Genomic DNA, 27,812 nt, shown 5'->3' with positions numbered 1-27,812 from the left:
GCCTTGACCGGAGCAGCCGGCTCGGAAACGGGAGACCGTGGCCCCGCCCCCGCGCTGGCCCCGCCCCCGCCCCGCCCATCCCGACGGTAACCCCGCCCCGGAAGAGCTCACCCGCTCGGCCCTCACTTCCGCTGGGCCGGTGGCAGCGGGCGGCGGCGGCAGCAGGTACGGGCCGGGCCGGGAGCCGGGGCCGGCGGCTGCTGCAGCTCCAGGCGGCCCCGCTGCACAGCCTTCCCCGGTAGCGGGGGCTGCTTAACGGGCCCCGGCCGTGCGCAGCCCGGGCCGGGCCTCCCCCCCCCACTCCCCACGCCGGCGGGCTTTGCTCCCGGTCGGGCCGGGCCGGGCCGGGCCGTCCCCCTGGGCCTGGGACTTTCCTGCCCCTCTGTCCCGGCTCCCCCCCCACCCCTGCCCGGGCGCGGCAGTACACGGGGCACCCTCCAGCCAGCAGCCTGGCTCCGTTCCCCACTCCCCGCGCCCCCTCCCCGCCTTCAGCCCGGGCCGCATCCCACCCCGCGGGCACGACCCGGGTGGGCGCCAGGGCTGCGCCTCTGCCTGTGGCCTCCTGTAGCTCCATCTCCCAGCTCTGCCCTCCCGATCCGTCCCGGGTGGGTGCACGGGGTCAGCCCCAGAGTTTGTCCCCCCTTCACCTCCCCTGCAGCACCCAGGGGACCGTGTCCTCGCCGGCAGCCAGAGCCACCGGTGGGCATCACGCCCAGTGGGCAGAACCCGTTGGAAGTGCGGGTTTCCTTGCCTGCAGTGGGGACTGGGGGCGGCTTTGGGGACTGATAAACTGTTGCTACCGTCAGTGCCCGCTTCTCAGGGCTGCGGGGGTCCGGCCTCCGTGCAGGCACCACCGTGGCTCAGAGCACGGCAAGGCACCATGGGATCCCAAGATCCATGGGAAGAGGTCGGTACCAGGCTCTGCTGAGACATGGAATAAACTGGGAACCGGGCATGGATCGGACAGGCAGACACCTGGTTTGATATTCTGTGCTTGCTGCCTCCTCCGTGGAGGTTTTAGGGGAGCAAAACCCCACAGCTTGATAAAAAGGAGTCTGTGAAACAGATTCTGCCTAAAGGAGATGTATTATAGGTGTTCTCCGTCTTCTCTGCAGGTACTTTATATCGTACGGAGCTTGCCAGAGGTGTAAAACTTGTCAGGGATGCCATCCCTGAGTAGCAGTGGGGGCTTACGTGGGGTTTTGCTGTCCGCTCTTGCTTGGGGCATGGGATGTTAAATGGGTGCCTCGGATAAGCAGTTGCTTCGATCTGGTTTGCTAGCCCCCAAACCTGGCCATGGGAGCTGTGGGCTGCTTCTTGCGTGGCTCAGGCCACCGGACTGAACAGACTTGATGCTTTGGGACCCCGAGGGGCTTCCCAGAGGTGTTGGTCCTTAATCGGATCAAGCTAGGCTGGGAACTTCGTGGCAAGAGGTATCTGGCCTCAGAGCCCTGCAGAGCCTGGCGTTCCTGGGAAGAAAACATCCCCTCTGCTGTGGGAAGCTGTTGGTGGGGCTGATGCTGTGTCCTGTTACCTCCAGAACAAGGTCCTCGGCGTCTCTGAGGGTGCTCGGCTGGCGTGGGCTGGCATTTCAGGAGGGACACTGGGGGTGTTATCCGTGCTGGAGATGATCTCTGAGCTTACGCTGCTTAAAATCCCCCGCCACGGGTCTGCGGAGCACGATGCTTTGGGCCCTGCGATGTTGGGATCCCCGTGTGCTGCTCTGCCCGGCAGTGTGTGGTACAGGGGATGCCTCAGGACTTTCCTTTGTCTGCTTGTGGGTTTTATTCCCCAATTATTGGTTGATGGGATGTATCAGTTGCGACTCATTTTTTCTGCGTACAGCCGCTCTCGTGGCCCTTCTGCCATCTGGGTTAATTAAGGGCCAGATGCCGGCGCTTCAGGGTTTCGGATTGCTCAAGCGGCGGTTTGGCAATTGAATTGATCTGCCATGATTTTGGGTACCTTGCTAATGCTGTGGTGAGTTTGGCAAGGCTTTTACCCATGAGTTATTGAAAGGGTGCACCTTAACCTGTTGGTTGATGGGAGATGGACCCTCTTGGAAAGCGTGCGGGTTGGTCAGGAGCGGATTTGCAAGAGGACGTGCTGGCTGCCAGCCTGCGGGGTTCACAGACCGTTGTCTGCGCTTGTTACTGCTGTTAATTGGTGGCTCCTATTCTAGAAGGTGCAGGATAATTTGTGCTGCTGGCTGGCTTTGGGCAGTTCCTTTCAGGGGAATGCGGAGGGTATGTTTACAACTTAGGTTTTTATCTTCCCCCACTGGCATCTGTGCCTGCTCCAGGGTTTTTATTTGCCGAGGCCAGGGACATGCAGTGCTGCTGAGAGGTGTGGGGGGCCGTCACCACCTCATGCCTGCCTGGCCTTTTGTGTTGGCTTGAACTTGCTTCATATCAACAGAGAATAGTTGTGTGAAGTCCCCACAGCTTCAATTATCTGTCTCAATATTTAGGGGTTTTTTTCATCTGCCTTCATTTTCTTTAATTTTGCCAACTTGCTGGGTTTTACTGATACACCTTAAGTGCTTTATTTGCAGCTGCAAGAGGGTGTGTTGCTTGCTCGTAGGAGTTTTCTTTCCCTGCTAACCTTCAGCTGACCCTCTGTTTTCTAGGTGAGCTGTTTCCTAGAAGCTTGCCCTTTGAGTTCCTGCTCCTCTTTGCCTCTCCCTCTGCTTTAGGTGCCAATGTATACCCACCGACGTGCAGGGGACCTGTGTTTGTGCAGGGCTGGAGCGGATGCATTTCCCTGCATTTGCTTCCTTCCTTCCTTCCTTCCTTCCCGCCTGCCTCGGCAGACCCTCCTGAAGACACATGTCAGGCTGGGTAGATCAAAACTTACTGTCAGCCAGTAAACTCCTGTTCTGGGCTGTCACAGAGTCTGTAGAAGGATTGGCGGGGCTACGGTGAGCCCTCTCTCTGTAATAACTAGAGATCTAGGGTGTCTTGGGCACAGCTAAATGCTCATGTGATGCTTAGATGGCTTGTTCCTCTGGAAGAGCGGCAGCAGCAGCGCTTTCCCCGCATCCTTTCCCAGGCAACGGGTCTCTATTGTTAGAAGCTGAAAGACTTCCATCAGCAGCATCTCAGCCTTCAAGGATGGAGGAGTTGGCCTAAAACAGGGCGGTAGAAGTAGCTGAGGGTCGCTAATGAGTTTTCTTCTTCCACTTTCCGTAAGAGGATATGAGTGGCACCAGCGATGGCTTATTCAGCATTGGTGTTGTCCCCGGGAACCTGCTGGCAGCACCGCCTCGGTGAGAAGCACTGTGCCATGTTTCTTGCTATATCTTGGGTTTAGGAGCATCTTATTCACCAGGGACAGCTGAATTCGGGAGCCCACTGGCACGGCAGCCGGGAGGAAGGGAGAGTTGAGCTCCGCCATGGTCCGAACCCGAGGGCCTGAGATCCAGGAGGGGGTTTGCACCACATTGTGCCCATACGGGTGCGTCACCCAGCGGCTCTGAAATGCAGGTCCTCGGAGGAACGCATTGTCCTGCATTCAGCTGTGTGAGCTCAGCTGGAGGAACACCAGGTTCTCCTTCAGCCTCAAAGTGCTTCGCGAGCAGCAGAAAACCAGATGCTCCAAACCATGGTGCTTCTTCCAGCTGGGCCACAGGCTTCTTGGTGCTGCATTGCAGGAGTAAAATAACCTCGTTAAAGCTGTGTCCATCAAGGAAGGTGTCTGTAGCAGCACCTAGCAGGACCATTCTGCTGTGTGTTGTGTGAATGTGGGTGATGTTTTCCATCTCAAGGCAGGTGGAGGGGGACTGTGGGAGGTAGAGTGGTGTGGCCACTGTCGCACCGGGGTCTCAGGAGAGAAGCGTTGCTCTGAATCTTCTGGAGCTCTTGAATTTAGTCGTCCCAGGTGAATAAGATCAGGGATAAAAAAATGCTCTGGAGAGCCCCTTTCCTCCCAGAAGCTGGTGTGGGGGGCTGAGCGGGGCTGAGCTCCCCACATCTCCATCTCCATATCGCTGAGCCTGGCCGGCGCAGCCTGCAAGGTGGGAGATAAAGGAGGGATTGCTGCTGGCATATGCTCTGGTTTCACCGTTAGTAGGGACTTCGGGGAGGAGGTCTCCCACTGCTGCTTGGCTGCAGGGACCACCCGAGAGCAGAGGGCTTTGTCGCAGGACAGGGCTTGGATGGTGTGGGAGCCCTCGTGCCCTGGGATGGTAGATCCAGGGTCCCAGTGAGGATGCGGGTTTGTGCTGCTGCAAAGGCTTGTCCTCAAAATGGACCTGAGGAACCCGAACTAGGTGTGGGTGAGCTCTGGGTGCTCCCCTCCAACACCCAGCTGCTGTTTTGCTACCAGATCCTTACAAATGCTTTCAACTCCTTGAGTTCAGTTTGCAAGACTGGCTTAAAATACATTTGGCAAGAAGACAGGGTAAAATTTGAGCCACCACAAGGTCAGGGGCTTTTTGACTTCCTTGTTTGCTTGCCGCAAATCTTGCATCCTGCTTTTTCTGAGTGCTGGTGCTGCTCCCAGCTGTTGGGAACTGCTGCTCCACTCAGCCCCTTGCTGGGAGATCAGTGAGTGCCGGGACACTTTTCCCAGCCTGGAAAGGAGCTTGGTGGGAATTGCTGGAGTTGGGGGAGCAAACACCTGCACTCTGCTCCTGCTCTGTGCCATACGGCGAGTGCTTGCTGCCATCTCCCTGCCTGGTTGCTGCCATGCCTCTGCCTGCAGATGAGCTCCTGCTGCCCATTTTTGCCTGCCAGGTGCAGGTTGTTTAGCAAGGGCAGAATATTTGCAACTCGCCGTAATGACTCTAAATGGCCAGATCTGTTCAAATGAGATGATCGAGGCTGTCGGCTCTGGATCTGATACCCCCTCTGCTCCTGTGTGCCAGAAACCTGCCTTATTTACTGTCGGGCTCCAGTTCGGCAGAGGGGACCCTGCCCCATCCATCCCTTTGCCTTTGCCCAGTTCAAGCTGGACAAAGATGTTCATGGGAGAAGACGGGGCAATGCAAGTGCTGCTCTGCAGTCCCTGAACCATTTCCTTTGCCCTCCTTAGAACTGGAGCCAGGCAGCAGCGTTGGACCCTGCCCAAGGGCTGAGCTCGGGGGAAATCACCTTCAGCAGGGCTGTGCCAGTGGCGGTCGCATCCCCAGGCTGGCAGGCAGCCCTGCCTCGTCACCCTTGGTTAGCCTGGGGGGACGCACGTAGCACAGGGTGCTGAGCACCCAGCTTTGGCGAGTGTTTAGAGTCTTGCTCGGCCTCTCTTCACCCTGCTCGAGGTGCTGGGCTGCTTCAAGTCTGGTCCTGCCGCTGGGGTGGCTGAGGTGTTGGTGTGGGGAGCGAGGGGTGCGCCTTAATTCTCGAGCTCAGGCTGGAGGAGGAGGCAGTTTGCTTTTTGGACGCTGCTGTCGGCACTGCAGGGCTTAAAGGAGTGGGGGAGATGGGGGGCCATCTCTGCCTCTGAAATTAGTGGGGTTTTGGATGGCTAAAACACACACTGCGGTACCCGGAGGCTCTGGGAAACCGGGAAGCCGCAGGAAAGCAGCAGGCGTGATTCATGTCTCCGAGCTGGCTGCAGAAATTCCCTGGTAGGCTTCAAGTTTGCTTTCCAGGCACTTCTGCAGAGCAGGGCTGACTGTGAGCCAGGTCGGTGAAATCGGAGGGACTGCAGTAAATTCTCTTTCCTCCCTCTCTTGCAGGACGGGATCTGCAGTCAAGCGCAGAGTGCTGCTGCGGCGCAGCCTGGGAGCTCCCACTGTTCACTGGAGAGCTGTCGACCTAGGTGGGGAAAAAGGCTCTGAATAAATCCCAGGTAACTGAAGCAGGGAGGAGCGTTGTGTCTTACATGAGGCTGCCTGGGAAGCGGTTTGCTCACGGGGCAGCCTCGGCAGGGCTGGGGTAGTACGGTGGCAGACTTCCCCCCTCTGTAACAGCATTGGGACCGCACTGCCAACACCCAAAGTGAGCCCTGAACTGATGCAAATTCTTTCTTTCTTACTGCCTGCCAAGCTGGCTCTGGCTGTGCGTGCTGCCCAGCGGGCTCAGCCCCCAGATTTTATCCAGATTTTCTTTTTATCCCCGTTGGGGATCCCTATCCAGCTTGGACAGGGAACAGAGGGGACAGTTCCTCTGTCTGCATCTCGTGTACTTGCAGGGGATTGCTGCATTTGGCTTTCAAGATGCTCATTTACATTTTAAAACCATTTGCAAGCTCTATTTTTTTTTTTTTTTTTTTTTTTTTACTTGGCTTTGCTTTCTGTGCTCCTGCCCCTCCAAAACATCAAGGCCACTGCGGGCTTTCAAGGACAATCGTCTGGTTTCTTTGCTGTTGAAGGAAAGATGGGTGAAACAGCCGTAAAAGACAAATCCCTGCTGACCTTTAAGAAGGGCTATCTGCTGCCTGCACACCGGGCTTCCTCAGCCTGCCAAGCCGTAAATCTGCCCTAAACTGCCTGAATTATATAATATAGCCCCAAGTGCTGGGTGGAAACCCGTTGAATTTAAAGCAACACTGCCAGAGCAGGGATGGTTTCTGGAAAAGGCTCCTTTTGATCTTGCTGGCATGCTTGGTCAGGCGCTGCAGACTCGTGCCCCGCTCGGCTGCACTGTCCCCTTGCTCCGGCATCGGTCTGAGCCTTGGGTTTTGCTCGGTTCCTCTTCCCATCCCAGAGCTGTTCCCTGTGTAAGAGTGAGGGAGAGCTGGGGGTGAATTTTCCCTAGAAAAGTGTTTCTCAGACGAGGAGACACAAACCCAGGGGAGACTGGCTGAGTCCTTGTGGCGGGGATGAGCTGCCCAGCTCTGCGTGGGATAGGGTGAGCAAAGTGGCTGCTGCTACTGGTGAGAGAAGCAAGTTGGGGCTGGATCCTGAGCAGGGGTGAACGCTGGCGTCTTCAGTGACTGCTTTCCTCCTCCTCCTCCTCCTCCACATCCTCAATAGCAAACCAGCTGATTCCCCACTCATTGGCAGAGACTGTGGTGCGCCGGCGTGGCTGCGAGGCACTCACCCGCCCCTGGGGAACGGGCTCTACTGGCAGCGCGGGAGCCGAGGGCTTCTCTGGGTGCTTCATCTCCTTGTGACTCTTCCCATGAGAGCCCAAGCTCTTTCCCTCCCCTGGCTTTTCCTTCCCGGAGCTCTCCCTAGCAACCCCAGTAAGGAAACTATCAACCCTCAACCTCTCTGGTCTGCCTCTCCTCCCAGGGACGTGCCGCTAGCTGGAGACCACCATGACGGACTCGAAGTACTTCACCACCACGAAGAAAGGTAAGAGAGGGAGTGGGAGGGTCATACAATTTTTCCCCAAATAATCAGGCTCTTCTTGCACCTGTATAAGCCAGATGGGGAGGGCTGTCCCTGCAGTGAGAAGCTGACGGAGGTGCCAGCTCTCGTGGGAGTGCCGTGAGCCCACACGAGGTGCTGTGGCTGACACCCCGCTCCTCGCTCCGATGCAGCCGGGGTGGCTCCTGGGCTGCCATGGGGTCAGAGCACCTTGTCACCAGCCCCCTGAACCCAGACAAGGCTGTTGGCAGCTGGGTTATTGCCTTTAGCAGCTCAGGAGTGGCTGCGGTACACGGCCTGCCCCCTGTGATCCCCTGGGCTGGGATAGAAGCGCTCAGGGTGTTTGACTTAAGCACTTTCCAGACCAAGGAATTAATGTGGAGGAAAGCCGTGTGGCGCAGCTTCCTCTTCAATCTGCCTGCCCGGGAGTGAATAAAGAGCTCAGCGTGGCTTTGCATGGGCAGGAGACGATGCCCTTCAGCTGGATCTGGAGCCTCTGCCACATGCAGAGTGGGATTTGGGAGCCATCATCCCTTGCACCGGCTTGAAGAGCAGTTCCCAAAATCCACCTGTGTTCACAGCTGTGGGTGCCTGCTGTCATCTGGGCTGCAGTGGGCTCCCCAGGTAGGGGAGGGCCTCCCAACAGCTGTGTGCAGGGCTGGGGCTTCACTGTGTGCTGTGATAACTTCCCCACAGCCAAAAATACCTGCTGAGTAAACCCCATGTCCTGTGCTTGGTGTGTGGGGTGCTGGTGCTCATCATTCCTGCAGTGTCTGTGGTCCTTAAAGCCCTCTGGGGCTCTCGTGGGGCTGGAGGAGCCACAGGGATGCACTAGCATGCTCGTCTCCATTTCCACGGATAAGAGCTGAGCCCCCAGAGCAGCTCTGGCCCTCAGCGAGACATTTGGGAAGTTAAATCCACCTTTCCAGCTGCTGGCACCCCAGAGCACCTGGGGTGGCAAAGGAGCCCTGGCACGCAGCAGGTGGGAGCTGTGCTCACCCTCCCCTGGAAGCAGCACCCAGCGGAGGGGTGGGTGCCCCATCCCCTAACCCCTGAGCTCCCCCTTTTCCCCTTCCTTCAGGGGAGATATTTGAGCTGAAAGCTGAACTGAACAGCGACAAGAAGGAGAAGAAGAAGGAGGCCGTGAAGAAGGTGATAGCGTCCATGACTGTCGGCAAAGATGTCAGGTGTGTGGCGGTGCTGTGCCAGGGGTCCCTGGGCCAAACCGCGCCGGGAGGGTGCCTGGATGGCTCGTGGGCTCCCGTTTTCCCCCATTGCCTCTGAGGGGTTTTCGTGCTGGCTTTTGTCTTGGGTAAGGACTGAGTGAGCTCCTGGCTGCAGCTATACCTCCTGCTATGGGAGGAAAATGTTTGTGTAAGCGTGGCTGTCTGGCAGGCAGGGGCTTGCCTGGCTTTGATAGTAATCTGGCTAAAAGAGGATTGGTCTGGCCGCCAGATAAGTTGTTGGGATTATTGCCGCTTCCTTCAAGTGTTACTAAAAACAAGCGGAAACCCCCTCTGAGCCTTTATGGCAGAGGGTTGGTGTCTCTGCCTCAGTGTTGATAAGCCTTTTGCAGCCACTCCAGTCCAAAAGGTCGGGTGGCTGCTTTTCCCTCTTCTCCTTTATCCATCTGACTGAGCAGCACGTGGCCTCTCCGTCCCCTCCTTCCCGCACGGACCGGTCCCCACACACCCTTAGCATTACATGCCGTGTCAGCACTTTGCTTGCCATGGTGCATTTGAGAATAGATGGAGGAAAACTGTGGTCTAGGCTCTTTGTTTGGTAAACTGGTGTGTCCCTGGCTCCCAGAGCACTCGCAGCAGCAGGTAACGTTTCCGTCTCGGGGCCGCTGTGGAGAAGATGACACCGGACATGGCAGGGACTTGCCTGAGGCTGGTCAGCACTCAGCAGAAGCTACATCGATTGGAGAGGAAATATCAGCTGTGGCAGCCCATTTTTTTGGGGTGTGTGTGCATATTTCAGGCTGCAAGAAAGCGTTTTACTAAATTCACCCCTCCCTGGGATGTGCCAGTAAAGCCTGGTTTAGCCTGGGGTGAGAGCAGCTGAGGTGGGTGGCAGCTCTGCCGGCAGCAGGAGCTCTGCGAGAGAGCTAGTGAAGCGCAGTACCCCAGGCTTAGGCGTGCCCTGGGTTTGATCCTGTAAGCGATGGCTGGGTTTGCGGTGGCGGAGAAGCTTCCAGGAGTGAAGGGACATCTGTCGGAGTGGGATAACTCCTGCATTAGCCCTCTGATCTTGATTGCTTCTCCTAAGGTGGTTTAATAGTCTAATTGGTCTGTCTGTATCTTTAATAGTCTAATTGGTCTGTCTTTATGGTCTGTGGTGAAACAGCGTCTCTGGCATCCCACAGCTCTACGGCATTTGGGAAGGGGAAGCCCCCAGCTCCATGCAGGCAGCTTGGCAGCTCTGCTCCGTCCTAGCAGAGCACCGTTCTGCTGCAGGGCTCAGGCTCACCTGGGGGAGTGGGCTGTTCCTTACACTCAATCCTGGGTGTTTACTTCTCTAACGTGATGTTTCTCATATAGGACGTGGGTCGAGCGCTCAGCAGTTTGCAGCAGGACAGGTTTAACGTCTGCAAAAGCAGGGGATGGTTTTGGTAGGGCTGTGTGGGAGGGATTGTGCAGAAGGCGAGGGCGGAATGGCTCATCTCCCACATCCTCTCACAGGTGCCAGAGGCTTTTGCACCATCCCGCGACAACTGGGTGATGTTGCACCTTCTGCCAGGGTAGTGGACATGCACCAGAGCTGGGATACAGCAGAGCCATGTAGGAGAGCTCAATTTTGGTCCATTAGGGGCTGTTTTGAGCTGCTGTTGGTACAGATGCGTAAAGAAAAACTTTCTGGGGATAGGTGATTTAGCTGCATCTGCTGCAGGGTGGGCTCAGGTCCCGGGAGAGCCTGGGTTCTTCTGGCTTCAGGAGCGCGTTGAGCCATGGGAAGGGGATGGCCGCACACCTCGGGAAACGTGGGGTCCCGTAGGCAGCGGCGTCTCCTTCCCCTGGCTCCGCAGCATGGCTGTGTCCTGCCTTCACGGAGGTGCTTTGTGTTTCAGCGCTCTCTTCCCGGACGTGGTGAACTGCATGCAGACAGACAACCTGGAGCTGAAGAAGCTGGTCTACCTCTACCTGATGAACTATGCCAAGAGCCAGCCGGACATGGCCATCATGGCAGTCAACACCTTCGTGAAGGTGAGAGGAGAGGGTTGCATGCCTGAGAGCTGCATGCTGCAGTAGGTCGGTTCAGCCCACCACGTGCATCCCTGCTTTCATGCGAGGCCACCACACTAAGCTGCTATGTACCCCAGTCCAAAGAAGGGAACATGGGCAGGTTTCCAAAGCCTCTATCTTTGGGAGTAGGGGCTCCCCTAGCTCTAGAGAACTGAGCAAATTTGTGCAGTAATGCAGAAGAAAAACATTTTCTTGGCAGCTGTACTGTGCCACTTGCTCTGTCAGTGGCAGCTTTGGTTGTGGGCAGCTCCCGTGATCGAACTGCCATCATGTGAGCTTACGTGCTGAAGTCTCTGCAGCTGAGAAGGCCCTCGTGATCTTCCAGTTGGAGTTGGGAACTGAAGAGCATGTTTGTTAGGAGCCAAAATATTGCCAGATCACTTTGTGGAAAGGCTTGGTGGGCATTAGAGGGAGTTTTAGCTTTTTAGGAAGGAAAAAAACCCACACAAGAAACCTGATAGATGCATTTTCCAGGTCAGGTGGCTGTTCTGCAGGGTGGCAGCTGACTTCAGGTACTTGGTGTAAGTGATGAAGACAGCAGATTCCTGGAGGTGTGTTTGGAGTGACAAACGATGGTGTTAAAACTCTGTGGGTGCCAGATTGCAGAACAAGAGATCAAACCTCTCTCTTGGGTGACTTGTTCTCGAGAGCTGAGTGTTAAAACCTCTAGACTTCAGGTACCCAAAGAAGAATGGAGGTCCCGAAGCCACCACTGATGCCTGTGATTCAAGGAGCAGTGGCCCAGGTTATCTAATCTCCCCCTCTCATCCCCACAGGACTGTGAGGACCCAAACCCCCTGATCCGGGCTCTGGCTGTGCGGACCATGGGCTGCATCCGCGTGGACAAGATAACGGAGTATCTCTGTGAGCCCCTGCGGAAGTGCCTGAAGGACGAGGACCCTTACGTGCGCAAGACGGCAGCTGTCTGCGTGGCAAAGCTCCACGACATCAATGCCCAGCTGGTGGAGGACCAGGGCTTTCTGGACACCCTTAAAGACCTCATCTCAGACTCCAACCCCATGGTGATTGGTTTCTGCCTTCTCCATCCTCTCTTCTCTTCATCCGAATGACAGTAAACACTCTCCTTTCATCTTCCCTTCATCTTCACATGCTGACTCCCTTCCTCCCATTGCTCAATTTCACTCTTTTTTTGATGCTTAACAGACCTGCTTTTGGGGACAGCTGTTTCTGAGGGCTGCAGGCTGTGTTCCTTGTCCTGTAACCCTGTCTCCTGGATGGAATGTTTCTCTGATTCCTTGGCAGTGTGTTATTAGTCTGTTCCCAATAGGCAGGAAGCTGCCTGGCCAGCTTGGAGCAGGGGATGGTGGCAGAGGGGAGCTGATGCTTGGCTCTGATACCACATAGCTGGTGGCTTTTGCCTCTGGTGAGAGTTTCCTAGAAGCTGGGCTTTGGCCAGCATTAGTGTCCCTGCTTTTCCCTAGGCGTGAGTGACTTTAAAGCCTGCTTTCCTTAGGGTTTCTCTTCCCCCAGCCTTTGCTGCTCTTCAGGTCTTGCCACAGGCGTAGTGGCGAGCCTGGGAGCTGCCGCAGAAAGCGATGGGGCTCCACGGAGCTGTCTGGGGAAGGGGAACGAGAGCGGGTTCCTCTGTGCCAGGCATGGGGCCAAGGCTGACTCCTGCTGAACATGTGCGAACCGTTGGAGATGTGGCGTGGGTGGTGGGACCGTGCTGGTGGTGATTGCTCATCTCCTGAGGATCAGCTGGTGGGGAGGAGAAGCTGGTGTCCAGATGTCGCTGGGATGCGAGGTGCCGATATGGAGGATGCAGCTCATCCGCTTGCACCAGCTTTCCCCCAGGCTCTTGAACCACATTCGGTGTCACCTAACACGTGTCCTGTCCCCTCTGGCAGGTAGTGGCCAATGCAGTAGCGGCTCTCTCAGAAATAGCAGAGTCTCACCCGAGCAGTAACCTCTTGGACCTCAACCCTCAGTCCATCAACAAGCTGCTCACGGCCTTGAACGAGTGCACCGAGTGGGGCCAGATCTTCATCCTGGACTGCCTGGCAAACTACATGCCCAAGGATGACCGGGAAGCCCAGAGGTGAGGGAGGCTCTGGGTACTGCCGGGGCAGTGCTGCCTTCAGGGCACCCTGGACCGGCCAGAGTGGGGCTGGAGAGGGGAGGGGGACAGGCAGGTATCGACTGAAGGGCCTTACACACTGCCCTTTCTCCTCTAAGAAGCTTCTTCATCCTCCTGACCCTAGGAATCCTGCTGCGGGAGGTGGGACAGTGGGCATCTGCTGGCCACCGTGCCTTGGGTATAGCCATCTGGAGGCTGCTGTGGTCCCGTAGCAAGCCCTGTCCCCGTGCTGGCACAGGGATTGTGCTTCTCGAGCTGCTTCAAAATGTGGCCTTACCATGCAGCAACGGACGACAGGCACTAGGGAGCTCTGAAAGGGGGTCACTGCAACAGGGTTTTGTAAAGGGTGGGAAATAACCATCATCAGGGCATTTAAGAGCCAGTTCAGCATCTCTTGGGAAGGTCTTAAGTGCTGCTTAGCTGTCCTGCTGCAAACTCTGCCAGTGCCTTGTTCTTCCATCGGTACTAGCAGCAATGTTTAAGCAGGAAGACGGGCTGTGATAATTTTCTTTCCCTTCTCGTTCCCTCTCACCCCTCCAACACCTCCAGCATTTGCGAGCGGGTGACGCCCCGGCTGTCCCACGCCAACTCGGCGGTGGTGCTCTCGGCGGTGAAGGTGCTGATGAAGTTCATGGAGATGCTGTCGAAGGACCTCGATTATTACGGCACGCTGCTAAAGAAGCTGGCCCCACCGCTGGTCACCCTGCTTTCCGCAGAGCCCGAGCTGCAGTACGTGGCTCTCCGCAACATCAACCTCATCGTGCAGAAAAGGTGGGTGCCACAGAGCAGCAGGAGGGACAGTGTGGCTCAGGCTCTCCCTCTTCTCTGTGCGTGCTGCTTCCCAGTGCTTCAAACCCTCTGCAGCAGTGTCAGGGTTTTGCTGACACTGCCTGTCGTGTGTTTTTTTTCTTCTCTATTATCTAAAATCCAAGGTCTAAGCATAGAGAGTCAGGTGAGACAATGAGCAGGGAGCTAAGCTGGGATCTCCAGGAGGGGTTTATTTTAATTTATTGTTTATTTGGGGGAGCAAAGGATGGAAAGGCCAAAAGCTGAAACTTTGATTTAGTCATTAAATGTCTAGTGAGGAATTTTTGTGATATCAGCTTGTTTCTCTGCAGTCGTCCTCTTTGGAAAAAGTGCTGAGAGTCCTTTTGTCCCTTTGCTGATCTAAAATTGCTGGTGGGCAGGAGGTGTCCGAGGCCCCACACATGTGCCCCGAGCAGAACTGGCCAGCTGGAGAGCCATGCTTTGCAGTGACAGCCCCAGTCAGATGATTTGTCGTCCTACCAGCTATCACTGTGGTTGTCTATTAAAAATAGCAGCAATTTCTGGGAGAAGTGGAAAGCAATTAGTGTCCCTGGGAGCAGGAATGTGGAAGGCAGGTTGACTCCTTGGAGCTGGACCTGGCCTATCTCTTTCCCAGCTTAGAGAGAGGATGGTCTGGTGAGAAAGGTCCAGCCTAGCCTTGGGGTCTGGATTTGTATCCCTGCTCCCCCCAAGACATCCCTTCCAACCTTGGCAAGACAAACATCCCCTGTTGCCTTGCGTCTGGTCTTTGTTTGCGGCAAGGTTGTGCTCTGTCCCCTGCGTGCCAGCAAAGGGGAGCCAAGGGACAGAGTCCTGGGGGGATAGATAATCATGGTATCTTGGATTCCTTGGCATTAAATGGGCCCCCAAAACCTTGTGCTAGTGGCCAAGGAGCCTCGTCCTTCTGGCCCAGAGCTGCTTGCTCTCTGGCTCTGGGTTTCCCCAGCTTATGTCCTTGGTGTCCTCAAGCCTTCACCATCCCAGCTCCAACCTCGGCCAGGGAGTGATGATTCATGCTTGTAGCTGGCTAATGGAGTAATGAATTTGCAGGGACTGGGGGCATTAGCTGGCTGCAGGGTCAGGTGAATGAATCCCCATCCATCTCCTGACCGGCATGCAGCTTTCTGGGGAGGACAACTCCCTTTCTGCACTGCTTTGCCTGCTGATTGCTGCCTGGGTCAGAGCCTGGAGGTGGGAGCAGAGCTCAGATCTTGCTTCTGCCACTAGAGAAATCACCTGATAGCAGCATCAGGTGTCCAGAAAACTCTGGAGAAAACCATGGTTTCTGGAAGACTTTTCATGTCTCTCTTTGTGGTCAAAGTGAAGGAGCCCTTAATCACTCCCTCTCCTTGTCTTCCAGGCCTGAGATCCTGAAGCACGAGATGAAGGTGTTCTTTGTGAAGTACAACGACCCCATCTACGTCAAACTGGAGAAGCTGGACATCATGATCCGCCTGGCTTCCCAGGCCAACATTGCTCAGGTCAGGGTCTGCCTGATGGTGGTGGGTGGGCACCAAGGGGGCATGCAGGGGGCTCCAGCCCTGTGGGGAGGGGATTTGCCTGAGAAATCCTAGACCCAGCTTTGCAGGATGTGGATGGGAGCAGCTCTACCGCTCAGTCTGCTTCTGCGGGGTCACTGTCCCACTTTTCTGGCTTTTCTTGCTGCTGGGCTCTCACTCTCTTGTCCTCTCTGGCAGGTGCTGGCAGAGCTGAAGGAGTACGCCACGGAGGTGGACGTGGACTTCGTAAGGAAGGCAGTTCGAGCCATCGGCCGCTGTGCCATCAAGGTGGAGGTGAGGGCTAGGTCATTTCGGGTCCTGACGGCAACTGTTGCTAGGCAAGGCATCGCTCTCCAGCGTGTGTTGGATGAGCTGGAGGTCATCCCACCCCAGGAGTTAGCGCTTCCCCGACAAGCTAGAGCCTTCGTGGGCCTGGGGATAAGCCACAGTTGTTCCACAGGGCCCATATGGGGTGTAAGGAGGGCATTTCATCCCCTTACCCTTTGCTGCTGGAGCTGTTTTAGGATCCTTGCCTGCTCTGTGCTCCATTGCAGACCTGACTGCCTGCAGCTGTGCCTGGTGTGTTAATGCAGCGGGTGATACAAGTGGCTTGTTCAGGGACCGCAGTGGGGGCTGGGAGGGAGCTAATCCCTTACTGAGGGGCCAGGAGGCTTTGCTTCCCCTTGGGGGTAATTTGAAGGGGATTATTGAAAACCTTGCTGTGGCTCCACATGGCCCAGGTACAGGCAGGCGCACAGACAAGGTCGTGTAGCTTTGAGCCAGCTGATATTGCACTGAATTTACTGCAGAGCATCCTCAGTCACATGAGACAAACTGCTCGACGCCAGCGAGCTGGGCACTGGTGAGAGGCAGGAGGAGATGCGCTGGAGCTGGCTCAGGCTTTGCTTCCCACCGGGAGCTGAGCTGGCCCGGCTCTGCCGTTAGATCGATCCCTTCCCTCTGCAGTGAAGCCAACCTCTCCCAGGGGGATTTACTATCACGGCATTAGCTCTGTTCTTCCTTCTCTATTAATGCCGAGCTGTGTGGCTGTGCAGATCCAAACTAAGGCAAGGTGCAAGTTGCTGCTGCCCTGGCAAGCTGAGGTCTAGGCTTGCTGCTGCGCTCCTGCACCCGATGGCCTGAAATGCATCCAGTGGGAGCAGGGAGCAAGCGGCTTGTGGGGAGAGAAGGCTCTGGGAGCATGCAAGGGAGACAAGCAGGAGCCAGACCTGGATGGGAAGGGGAGACCACACTTGTGCGTCCCCCTGTTCTGGTCTGGGTTGGGTTTGGGGCAGGTATGGAGGGATTAAGGCAGCAAGGAGGGGGTGTGGGAAGAGCAGCGGAGGCTTTGGGACAGGGATGTAAGAGCATTGCTGCTTGACTGACCGAGTCCCTCCGACAGCAATCAGCCGAGCGCTGCGTCAGCACCCTGCTCGACCTCATCCAGACCAAAGTCAACTACGTGGTGCAGGAGGCCATTGTCGTCATCAAGGACATCTTCCGCAAGTACCCCAACAAGTGCGTGGCGGCCGCCTGCGAGCCTTGGGTGGATGCTCCCAGTCCTAGACAGGCTCTTTCTGCCCCTCTGTGCTTGGGGGGCCCTACAAAGACGCAGGCATGGGTGAGGGTGGGCTGCTGCTCCCCGCTGTGGGATGGTTGGAGGTGAAGCCACCTGGAGCCTCCCTGCAGTGAAGGTGGCTTTGGGTTTTTTGCCAGTTGGGGTTGTGATCATCAGTTAGGGCTGCCCCAAGAGTTAAGCTGGGGGCAGGAAAGCCGTCCCCAGCCCCGGGAACTTCCCCAGCCCCATGATGGCAGTCCCAGATCCAGACACACAAATGGACAGGAGCTGCCAGAGACTTCGAGGTACTTCCCGTCAGCATAAACTGTCTCTGGCTCTTAATTCAGCGCTCCTGATGCTCAAGGAAGGGCAGCAGGAGGAGAGGGGAGTGTTCCAGCTGAGCCAGGATGAATAGGCAACTGCGTGATCAGGAAGTCATGTACTAATAGTGGTAATAAATACTAATGAACTGAATTAGTAGCAAACAGGAACTCTGCACAAATAACCAGCGACTCAGGGCTGCTGCAGAGCGGAGGGAGACCAGATGCACAGGGCTGAGAAGTTAATTCAGCAGCAGGGCTGGCAAGCAGGGGAACATGCTCTGGGACCAGAGAGGAATCGGTGTGGGCAGCGTCACACCGTGCCACAGCCCTGGGGAGAGGGGACAGCCCCAGGCAGGTGGCAGGGACTGAGGGTGATGGGATGTGGTTTGGAGTTAGAGCGGAGGTAGGACTTGGGTTTCTTGCTTTTGGTGAACGTGTGTTCTCTCCTTGGGAAGGTACGAGAGCGTGATCGCCACCCTCTGCGAGAACCTTGACTCCCTGGACGAGCCTGAGGCACGAGCTGCTATGATTTGGATTGTGGGAGAGTATGCCGAGCGGATCGACAATGCTGATGAGCTGCTGGAGAGCTTCTTGGAGGGCTTCCATGATGAGAGCACCCAGGTGTGGTGGGACGGGGGGGGGGGCAGCCACCCATGTGATGGGGGGATCTGGTTGCCAGCAGGACCAGCTGGTTGAGGGGTGACACTGTGACAAAGCTTGTGCTAATCAGAATGTAACAAAGCAATTTACTCTAGCAGGGTTGTGAAGATATTTTTCTCGCAGGTGCTCGGGACAGCGGTGTCCCACAGCGGCTTTGGGTGTAGAACGTGGCCCATGAAATGCCACCATGGTGGTATCCCAAGCACCTTCCCTCCTTAGTAGTTGGGAGGGACCAAGTGGTCATTTGGTCATCCCTCTGTGCCAGGACAGGATCAGCCCTTTGGAGCTGGAAAACGGAGTCAGGCAGCTGAAATGAGCAGAAGGAACTGTGCCTGCCCCTTCTGCCGGGGCAGCTGAGGCCAGTGGTTTTGCCTGTGGAATTTTGGGGTGTTTCCATCTATGGAAACTTTCTACAACCCCACTGTGCAAAACACCATGAAACTAAGTTGTGGTGAACAGGGGAAATTCTATAAATGCAGAACAGCAAAGCCAGCGATCCTGGCAGCCCTGTCTCCAGTCTAAAGAGACTGTCGGAGGTGAGTCGCTGCTGCTTATCCTTGTAAAAGTCAGAGGATGCTCTGGCCTTCACCCTTGTGGGACCGTGTAACCCCATCCCAAGAGCTTGCCTAGTAACCTCTGTGTCAACCTGTAGCTCTTGACAGGCTGAGGGTGCGGTAATTGGCTTGAAACGGGCTGCAGACCTGGCTGGGAGCCATGCAAAGTCCCCTGACACTTGTCACTGCTGCTTAAGCGGTCACCACGTGTTTGGTCCCTTGAAAGGCAGGTTGGGGTTATGTCCTGGCAGCACATATGGGAAAAATTCACGTGTTCTTGCACAAAAATGGTGTGATCTGTCTGTCTCTCCCTAACCCTGCTCCTCTGCCCACAGGTTCAGCTGCAGCTGCTGACGGCCATTGTGAAGCTGTTTCTGAAGAAGCCCACCGAGACGCAGGAGCTGGTGCAGCAGGTGCTGAGCCTGGCCACGCAGGTGGGTAACAGCTCCACACGAGGGAAGAGCTCCCTGTGGGCCTCGCCATCCCCCTCAAGGCGGTGGGAATGGCTGGGTAATGCAGTACCCGTAATGGGAGGCAGATAATTGGAGCTTAATTCTGGAAAAGCTGATAGTTAAAGTCCTGGAGAGCGAGGACACCATCTCCTGTAGTGCAGGAGGCATCTTGTGCTGTTTCCCTGCTAACCCTGGTGCAGCAAAGCGGTGTAGCCTCTGTACAGCAGAGATGTGACATAAATAGCTTTAACTTTTATCCCCATGATCCCTCTAATACTACAGCAAGACTTAGATGGGGCCAAGATGCTCTGAGTTGCTCTGTAGCAGCTGCAGCTTCCCCTGCCCAGTGGTTTCAGCACTAACCTCCGTGCTTCCCGAAGGACTCTGACAACCCCGACCTGCGGGACCGTGGCTACATCTACTGGCGCCTGCTCTCCACGGACCCTGTGGCCGCCAAGGAGGTGGTGCTGGCGGAGAAACCCCTCATCTCTGAGGAGACGGATCTGATCGAGCCGACCCTCCTGGATGAGCTGATCTGCTACATTGGGACACTGGCCTCCGTCTATCACAAACCTCCCAGCGCCTTTGTGGAGGGGAGCAGAGGGGTCGTGCACAAGAGCTTGCCCCCACGAACGGGCTCGTGAGTATCTCTGCCTCCCCAGGGTGACTCCCCACCCCGTGCTGGGACTTCCAGGGCTGGATCCATGTGATGGGCAGGTTGGATGCTGAGCCAAGTGGCTGTGGGGCTGCCGCGGCCATGCACAGCACTGTGCAGAGCTGGCTTTGTCTGCTGTGCTCGGAGCTGAGCTGAGGCCCCCCGCTTCCCAAGGGGAGGTTCCCCTGTAGGAGCAGGGCTGTATGGATTCAATACTGTCCTTACAGGGCTGAAGTGGAAGGTGATCTCGATGAGAATGTGTTGTGTTGGGAGCCATGCTGGGACGGGGTGTCTCTTTGAATGCTCTCTGCAAAGCGCAGCTGGGTGAACTCCTGTCTCTAGTGGGACCTGTTGGCTCAGCTGGAGCTCCTCAGCATCTCATGTCTTTCCCTTGCCATTCCCTCTAGGAGCGAGAGCGCCGAGAGCCCCGACACAGCCCCCTCGGGGGTGCAGGCGGCAGAGCAGCCGGCTGTCATTCCCACTCAGGGTGACCTACTGGGTGACCTGCTGAACCTAGACCTGGGTCCCCCGGTGAGTGGGCCTCCCATCGCCACCTCCTCTGTGCAGATGGGTGCCGTGGACCTCCTCGGAGGCGGCTTGGACAGCCTGGTACGTCACAGCCCCGCGTGCTCCTTCCCCGATGCCTGGCTACCCTGGCGGCATCATGCTGGGTTTGATGCTGGCTCCTGTCTGGAGCTCCTGGGCATGGGATGGGCTTGTCTGCCTGGAGATGTCCGGGCTAGTCCTTTCTTTCTACAGCTGATGAAGACAGAGGGGCACTGCACCCTAATTTATCTTGTCATCATCAGATGGCTGGAGCAGGGCAGGGGGTTAGTGCTCCTGAGTGCCTTTTCTGTCAGTACATGAGGTCTGTGTAGATGCTCCCGCTGTCTGTGCTGTGCTGCAGGGGTGACTGCTCTTCCTGGGTCCCCCTCTGAACCCCACAGCTGCATGAAATGGGGATGTGCCCCGAGCTGCTGTGGGGCTGGGCCGAGACGTGCCTGCTCCCGGCCTGCAGGGTGCTTTAACGGGTGTCTCCTGCACCGGGAGATCTGGAGGTGATAGCTTGTCCTACTGGGAATGCTAACCAAGAAGTGGTTTGGCTGCAGGGTGAGGAGGGATGGAAACCTCTGCCTGGTTGGGACTGCCTGCCCCACGGGTACCGGCGATGGTCCAGGCTCCCCGAAGGAAGAGTTTGAAGTTTTCTCCACTGCTCATAAAGTCCAGCAGATATCCCCCAAGGGGAGGCAGCGTTGCTGTCTCTTTGCCTGCTGCCTCTCCTGGTCCGTAAGCCCCCAGGTGCTGCCCTGGCTCTTTGTGGGCTGCAGGATTTGGTAACGGGCTGGCGCTGAATGCGGGGACGAGTGACCCTGGTCGTGCTCTGTCCCCTGTGTCCAGGACAGCCACGGATGGACAGATGGATGTGTTGGCAGTGCAGCAGGACTAACCTCTCTTCCCTCCTCCCGTTCTTTTGTCTCTTTTTTGTCTCTTCTCTCCTGGCTTGTCTCTGCATGTGGCTGGCTCTTCTCTTCGCCTTGCCTGCTTCTGCTTGGAGATGGGGGACGAGTCGGAAGGGGTATGGATCAGCCCTTTTCTTAGCCCTCTCGACCATGCGTAGCCCCAGCGCCCGTGCCCACCTCTGGCTGTGCCCCTGCTCCCCCCGTGCAGCCTGAGCCTTCCTGTTCAGTGCCCCAGTGACACCTCACTTCCCTCTGGGGACAGCCAGGCCCCCAAACAGCTCCTGGCACACCAGGTCTGGGACCGCTGGAGCATCCCTACCAACTCTGGGCCCTCGCTAGCCCACACTGATGCTTTTAGAGAGTGCCCTTGATGGGGCATTTTGTGGGACCCCTGTGCCCTCGGTGCGCTGGCCCCTGCCCCTGCTGATGCCCCTTTCTTCTCTTGCAGCTGCGAAGCGATGTGGGAGGCAGCCCTGCTGTGAGTGTGCCCTTGCGCCCGAACCCCTCTCTCACCTTCTGCATCCTCCTCCTCCTCCTCCTCCTCCTCTCCCTCACCCTGCGGTGCCCCCCGTAACCTGCTCCCTTGTCCCCTGCAGATGGGCGGCGGTGGCAGCTTCGCACCAGCGCCCAGCACCGCAGTGCCCGCGAACCTGGGGGCACCCCTCGGCAGTGGCCTGGGAGACCTCTTTGACCTCACCGGTGGAGTGGGGACCCTGTCAGGATCCTACGTGGCACCCAAAACGGTGAGTGGGACAGCTGAGCCCCAGCCACTGGCTGCTGGCAAAGCTTACGGCTGCTGCATTAAGGGGGGCAGAGACCCCCGTGCCGGCTCCCCGTGGCAGGGCCTCCCAGGGGGAGGTGGAAGACGAACCCCCTTTTCCTGGCATGGTAGCAAGCCGAGCGAGGGTGGTCTGCAGATGGAGAAGATGTTATAGTGCTTGCCTGTGTGCGGGGATGCCGGGCAGAGGTGGTCTGTGTGTTCCCCCAGGTGGCATGGAGCCCTAAGCAGAGGGGAGAGCAGGGATCTGTCAGGTCACCTTTCTGATTTTGGGGCTGTGCTGTTTCCCAGTGTGCGGGGTGAGGTTTGGAGGAGGCAGCAGCAGCATCCCGCAGCCCTGGCTGGGGTGACGGTGACTGTGCCCCTGCTGACTGTGTTGGTAGTCATGAAATGGCCCTGGTTTACAAACACCCTGCACAGCTCTGCCAGGTGGAGAGCACCAAAGGGTTCGCTTTGGGTAAAATCCCAAGGGTTTCTTGTCTCCTTAACTCAGGTCTGGCTCCCTGCCATGAAGGCTAAGGGGCTGGAGATCTCTGGCACCTTCAGCCGGCAGGTGGGCTCCATCTCCATGGACCTCGTGCTAACGAACAAAGCTCTACAGGTCATGTCCGACTTCGCCATCCAGTTCAACCGCAACAGGTGAGGTCTCTCCTGGGCTGCGCCAGCAGCGACTGGTGAAGATGCTGCGTGATGTCTCTGAGCTCAGCCCTGGAGCGGTTGTGTGTGGAAGAGGGTGGGAGGAAGGGACCACAAGCTGCAAGGGCTGGGAACAGCCTCACATGATGACCTTCTCTCTCTGATGGCTGTGGTGGTGATGATCATCAAACCAAAGCCTCTAAGAAGTTGACTGAAGAGGCTGTTCCTCTGGGGTCTGACCACAGTCCCATCAGTTGTCCTCCTGGTGAACTGATGCTTCCTTTTCCCTCAAAGGGACACAAGAGATGGCCCTGAGGGAACGGTGCAGGAAAGCTAAAAATGGGTGTGAGTCTGTGTAGGAGGAAGGAGTGAGATTTCGGGGCTACCTGTTATTGCCCCAGGTGGGCAGGGCAGGAGCCAGCCTGCAGGGGCAGTAAGATGAGCTGGGGTGTTCCTGGTGTGATCCGGGTGGAAGAAGGCAGGGATTCCCCAGTTTGGCCCAGAGTAGACGGGCAGTGCCTTCTGCCATCATCTGCTGCCCTCCTGACCCCCTGCCCTCATTGGGTTTTCCCCCAGCTTCGGCCTGGCCCCCGCAGCTCCTCTCCAGGTCCACGCGCCTCTCGCCCCCAACCAGTCCGTGGAGATCTCCCTTCCGCTCAACACTGTTGGCTCTGTCATGAAGATGGACCCCCTGAACAACCTCCAGGTGCGGAACACCCAGGAACTCCTGGGAAGCTGGGGATGGGGACAGGGGTGCTCTGGGGTGGGTTTGCTTCCTCGGGAGGGAGCCAGAGGGAGGTGTGACAGCAGGAGCCAGCCAAGAAGAAAGGCTCGGTTCATCATCTCTGTGCTGTCAGAGTTCAGTCCGACTCCGATTTGACATCCAGCTCCATGCAGACTGCTTCCTGCACGGAGGAAGATTCTTGCTGACAGCGGCAGAGCTGAGCTTTGGCTGAGCAGCTGCTCGCAGTGTGCCAGCGCAGGGAGAGACGGTGGAGACAGGGCTGTAGTTTCCAGCAGGGAGCTGGGAGAGAAGTCTAAGGGGGTGCAGCCCCAGCAGCTCCCCCATTTCCCCTATACACAGGACAGTGGCATGCCTGAGAGCGCGCCAGCGTGTGGGGCATGGATGCTGGCATCTCCAGCTCCTTCAGGCAGCTGCCAGTCTTTTGCCTCTGATGCTTGCTGGGGTGGGACCTGGCTGAAGAGGGATTGGCGGTGTACGGTGGGATGGGATGGGATGGGATGGGATGCTCGCTTTGGGAACCGCTCGCCTGCTGTAGGTCAGAGGAGGTGTTGATGTCCCCGTGTCCTTCCGTTCCAGGTCGCGGTGAAAAATAACATCGACGTCTTCTACTTCAGCACCCTGTACCCGCTGCACATCCTCTTCGTGGAGGACGGGAAGATGGGTGAGTTGGAGCGCGGGCGGCTGTGGCTCCTGCAAGGTGCACTTCTGCCACCGGTCTGTAGGTGCCATGCTGGCCCCTGAAATCCTCCTGCCCATTTTCCCAGCCCTGGGGACGGACTGGGGAGCCGAGAGGAGCCAGATGCCCCTGGCAGTTGCAGATGGGAACACTGCCATGCCAGCATGACCAAGCTGTGGCTACCTGAGATGGCCTGAGCCTCCTTCTAACTCCTCACTGCTGAGGAGAGCTTCGCTCACTGCTTATTTTGCCTTTTCTGGCACTTACCAGCCTCTTCCCGGAGCCAGTGTAGCTTGCTAACCCCCCCAAAGTGGATAGCTTTCCTGTGGCTGGGTGAGGCCGGTCGTGGGAAGCTGCTGGAGGGGGTGGCAGCATGAGATCCCTTCAGCCGCCAGTGACGTGGCAGCATGGCCCCTGTGTTGTACCACCTTCTGGAGGTGGCGGGGCAGCCGGTGCTGTGGCTTCACTGTGTTGGTTTTGTTCCTCGCTGCAGAGCGGCAGATGTTCCTGGCCACTTGGAAGGACATTCCCAATGAGAACGAGGCCCAGTTCCAGATCAAAGACTGTTCTCTCAATGCAGGTGGGTCCAAACCCTTCAGAAGGACCCAGCTCAGCTCGTGGCTGGCTACTGGTGACCAGCTCATCCCAGTTATCCCAGCCCAGGCCGCGGGGAGACGAGAGCTCCTTCCCCCTGTGCCCACCCTGTATCTCCAGGAAGGAGCTGCCGCTTTGCTTGCCGTTGACTAGTTGTAGAAACTTGGCAGCCTCGGAGACGCTCTGCCTGGTGGGAATGTCCCCGCTGCTGCGGACAGTTTGCTGTGCCCACCCTGGGATCAGTCTCGGTGCAGAGAAGCTGAACTGGATCATGCAGCCCTGACGCTGCCCAGCCTCGCAGCAGCCTGTCCCGGCCAACCCACAGGCAGGGCAGCGGTCCCGTGCTTGCGGGCAGAGCAGGCAGCCGTGGGCAGGAGCAGGGGCCAGGCTCCCTGGCGCCTTCTCGCTCCCCCAGCTCCTTCTCTGGGAGATCTGGTGCCAAGCAGGACGTGCAAACCCCGGGTGGGGACAGCCAAGTCTTTTCAGTCCCACTGGCAGCGGCGAGCTGACCTTTGTGGAGCGAAGCGGGGCGGCTCTGCTTGTGAATTGAGCTCTGGGCTGCTGCCTGCCCTCCCCGGGGAGGACCTGGGAGCCGAGTTGAATAGAGCCCTTCTCCTCACTGTGTGGGGATGGTGGGTTTTGGATGTGCTTCATCATGGGGTGGGGAGAGGGAGGGGAGGAAGAGAATGGGGCAGGAGCAGGTCCAAAGGGAGCTGGTGGTCAGCCCAGTGCCCTGCTCCGAGCAGCCCCCGCAGCAGCTCTCTCCTCCTCCCACACAGATGCCGTTAGCAGCAAGCTCCAAGGCAGCAACATCTTCACCATCGCCAAGAGGAACGTGGAGGGCCAAGACATGCTCTACCAGTCCCTGAAGCTCACCAACGGCATCTGGGTGCTGGCAGAGCTCAGGATCCAGCCCAGCAATCCCAGCTTCACGGTACGCCCCTTCCCCTGCCTGCCTCCGAAACAGCCCCGAGGTGGCTCTGAGCCGAGGCTGCTGCCCACCCTGCTGCCCGCCCTGCCTTCCCCGCTCTCTGCTCGGAGCTTGGGTTGGGCTGGATGGTCCTGCGGCACATCTGCGATGGCAGGACCCCTGACCGGCTGCTGTTGGTGCCAGCTCCGTCCCCTGTGCCAGTCCTGGCGTCTCTCTCGCATGCGGGAGGGCAAGACAGGATCTGCTGGCCGGCTGGGCTCTGCAGCAACATTCGGTTTCTGCTGGGCTGCCCTCCTAGCACCGGGGAGGCACCGTGGTGGCAGCTAAAGGAAGCAGAGAGGTCCTAGCCCAGCCACACATCTCCGTTAAAACAAAAACCCCAACCCCGTTCCCTTCTTGGGGCATCTCTGGCTCTGCCTGTGTGCTGGGCAACGCGACTGCAGCTGCAGACAGCCTCAGAGCAGAGGTCTGTCCTCGTGTTGGGCATGAGCCATCCCCGTGTCCTGCTTTCCCCGGCCCGGCCCCTTCCCCACCTTCCTCGCAGCCTGTTTTCTTTGGGTTGGGACGAGCTGTGTCGCCTTGACTCACCTCTCTGTGTATCTCTGTACCTGCTGCCTGCCTGCCCTCGCCGGCCTGCCCGCTGTTGCAGGATTTGGAGGTTAGCAGACTGGTTTTTACCCTGGCTTTGGGCTGTCCCTGGCTGCTGCCTGGTTGTTTCTGCCCTGATGTTTTTAGCTGCCTGCTGGCTGCCCTGCCAGCCCTGCGTGTCTCTTGGTGCCTCTCCCTCCTGGCAGGGCTGGCACAAGGCCGGTGCCAAGAGCAGAGTTTTGTCAGAGGTGAACGTTTTGGAGGGTCAGGGTGTTCCCACCACCCTCCCGGGTTCACTTGGGATGCGGATAGCTGGAAATCCTTATCGTGGAGAATTCCCTGCTTGACACCCCTATGCTGAGCTCTCCCCGCTCGCCTGCAGGCTGAGGAGCTAATTGAGTTCAGAGTCATTTAATATTTAATCCTTGAGCAAATAACCAAAGGGGACTCGTAGTGCTTAGGAGAGGAAGATGTCTTTGGGGAACCGTTCACCCTCAAGCTACAGGCAGTGAATCAAACCCCAAGACATGAAGTGTGTGCACGCCTCTGCCTGCCCTCCCTGCCTGTGCTGCATGTGGATGTCTCTGCTCCTCAACTGGGCGGGGGAAGCACCAGCAGTCCGGGGAGGGCATTTAGGGGGCTCAGTGCTTTTTAATATCTTCTTTTATCCAGCCAAAATAAGGAGCTGGGGCCACCCTGTGCCCCATGGCGGGGGATGCTGCAGCATGCAGGGCTTTGTGCTTTGGGGCTGGTGGCTCACCGGCGTGGGGTGAGGTGCCATGACCCCCTCTCCTCCTCTCTCCCCCACAGTTGTCCCTGAAATGCCGAGCGCCGGAGGTGTCCCAGTACGTCTACCAAGCCTACGAAACCATCCTGAAGAACTAAGGTGCTGCTGCAGCCCATCCTCTTCCTCTCCTCCCTTTCCCGCCCGAGGATGCGGGGCAGGACCCGTGTGCATGTCTTCTTTCCTTCCTGCCAAGGAACCAGCCCCTGGGAATCTCCCTCCAGCCCCAGGGCCCTGAAAACGGAGCCGGTGCTCCCATCTCCGGCAGGGCTGGGGTGAGCAGAGGAGGGCAGGGGCATCCCGGCCAGTCCTTGCATTCCTGTAGAAATCTGTGTGTGAGTGATGCGGTGTCCTCCTTGCTGATGTTGCCCCGTCAAGAGCCCTGTTTCACCGTCTGGGTCCCTGTGACTGCTTTTTTTTTTTTTTTTTTTTTTTTTTTACTGAGCCGCCACACATGGGGGGCTGTTCTCCTCCTCCCCTGCGTGCCCCCAATCCTGCAAAAATCCACCTCCCTGCTGGCGCTGGGTCTCGTGGCTGCCCGTGGTGGTGTCTGGAGAAGGGTTCAGCACTCCTCAGCCCTGGGAACAGCACGCTGGGGCTTGCCCTGAGCCTGTTTGGTGCTGGTTGGGGCCCAAAGTGCCGTAGGTTTGGGTGGCTCTTGCTGCAGATCCCCCTGGAGCCTTGGGCCTCAGTGCTTGGTGTAGCCGGGAGCAGGTTGGAAATAGCTTTGGCTTCTTCCTTCCCCTGCGGCAGCTCCTGCCTCTCCCCGGTTTTGTCCCCTGGTTCGGTTCAGGAAAGCCATGGGTGAGCCCCTAGCCCTTTGGAGAGGGTCTCCTCCCCATGGGAGCTGTTTCCAAAGGTCCCAGAAGGGCCTGAGGATCTCAAATTTGAGGCTGTACTTAACAAGTGCAGTAAAAAAGGGCTTTTCTAGCCCCATCCAGCCCCTGCAGTGGGGCTGGGAGGGCTCTGAGCATTAACTCACGCTGCCCTTGCCCCCCCGCTCTGCCCCCCGCTCCCCAGCCCCACGGCTCCCTCTGCTCCCCGCTGTCACCCATGGGTGCCGGAGAGGATGCGCTGCCTTCCCCTGTGGTGACACTACTCCTTCCCCCCCCTTCCCCCAGAAATAAAGCCATGGGTCACCCCTAACTAGAAGTGTTCGGTGCAGGAAATATCTAATATATAAAATATAAATATATTGTATGTTCACTTGTTTTAAGCGAACGTTGAATAAAGGTGACATCTGCCCACAGAGCTGCTGTCGGGGCGGGGGTACCCCAAGCTCGGTGCCGGGGTGCTGGCCCGGTCACCCCTTAGGGAAGCAGGATGCTGTGAGCTTCCTCTCGGCAGTGCCCTGCCCTCGCAGGGAGGAGATAAGCTTTTCCCAGGGCTGGCGGCCGTGATGACCTCTGGCTCAGCAAAGCCTGAAGCAGCAAATTTCCTGGCGCTGGGCGTGCAGGCAGGGGAAACGGGGCCAGGAGCCTTTTGGGGACGGGATGGTCCTGGGGGAGCTCTCG

General features: G+C 57.6%; 1 protein-coding gene and 1 non-coding gene across 9 annotated transcripts; both read left to right on the top strand.

Annotated features, from left to right (window-relative positions):
• Window positions 1-71: 71 nt before the first annotated feature.
• On the top strand, window positions 72-27,547 carry AP1B1 (adaptor related protein complex 1 subunit beta 1). 8 transcript variants are annotated; one of them, XM_030023980.1, is made up of 25 exons: window positions 72-165; window positions 5,678-5,790; window positions 7,178-7,240; window positions 8,337-8,442; window positions 10,326-10,461; window positions 11,277-11,522; window positions 12,369-12,559; window positions 13,148-13,369; window positions 14,766-14,886; window positions 15,103-15,198; window positions 16,307-16,422; window positions 17,241-17,406; window positions 18,335-18,433; window positions 18,832-19,091; window positions 19,514-19,715; window positions 20,662-20,682; window positions 21,015-21,044; window positions 21,163-21,309; window positions 21,838-21,983; window positions 22,557-22,686; window positions 23,302-23,386; window positions 23,895-23,981; window positions 24,775-24,929; window positions 25,576-25,584; window positions 26,325-27,547. In XM_030023980.1, the coding sequence occupies exons 3-25, from the start codon at window positions 7,204-7,206 to the stop codon at window positions 26,397-26,399; spliced, it is 2,883 nt and encodes a 960-aa protein (XP_029879840.1). In that variant the 5' UTR covers window positions 72-165; window positions 5,678-5,790; window positions 7,178-7,203; the 3' UTR covers window positions 26,400-27,547. The 8 variants fall into 8 exon arrangements, with proteins under 8 accessions (XP_029879840.1, XP_029879844.1, XP_029879843.1 ...); XM_030023981.1 differs by lacking the exon at window positions 72-165 and adding an exon at window positions 1,960-1,980; XM_030023982.1 differs by lacking the exon at window positions 72-165 and adding an exon at window positions 5,546-5,566.
• Window positions 22,107-22,210, top strand: LOC115346679. Its single transcript, XR_003925205.1, has one exon. It is a non-coding gene; the product is annotated as a small nucleolar RNA SNORD125 (small nucleolar RNA).
• Window positions 27,548-27,812: the final 265 nt, after the last annotated feature.

Source organism: Aquila chrysaetos, chromosome 9 (assembly GCF_900496995.4).
Source record: "Aquila chrysaetos chrysaetos chromosome 9, bAquChr1.4, whole genome shotgun sequence".
NCBI lineage: Eukaryota > Metazoa > Chordata > Aves > Accipitriformes > Accipitridae > Aquila > Aquila chrysaetos.
This window is presented reverse-complemented; position numbering and strand designations above follow the sequence as displayed.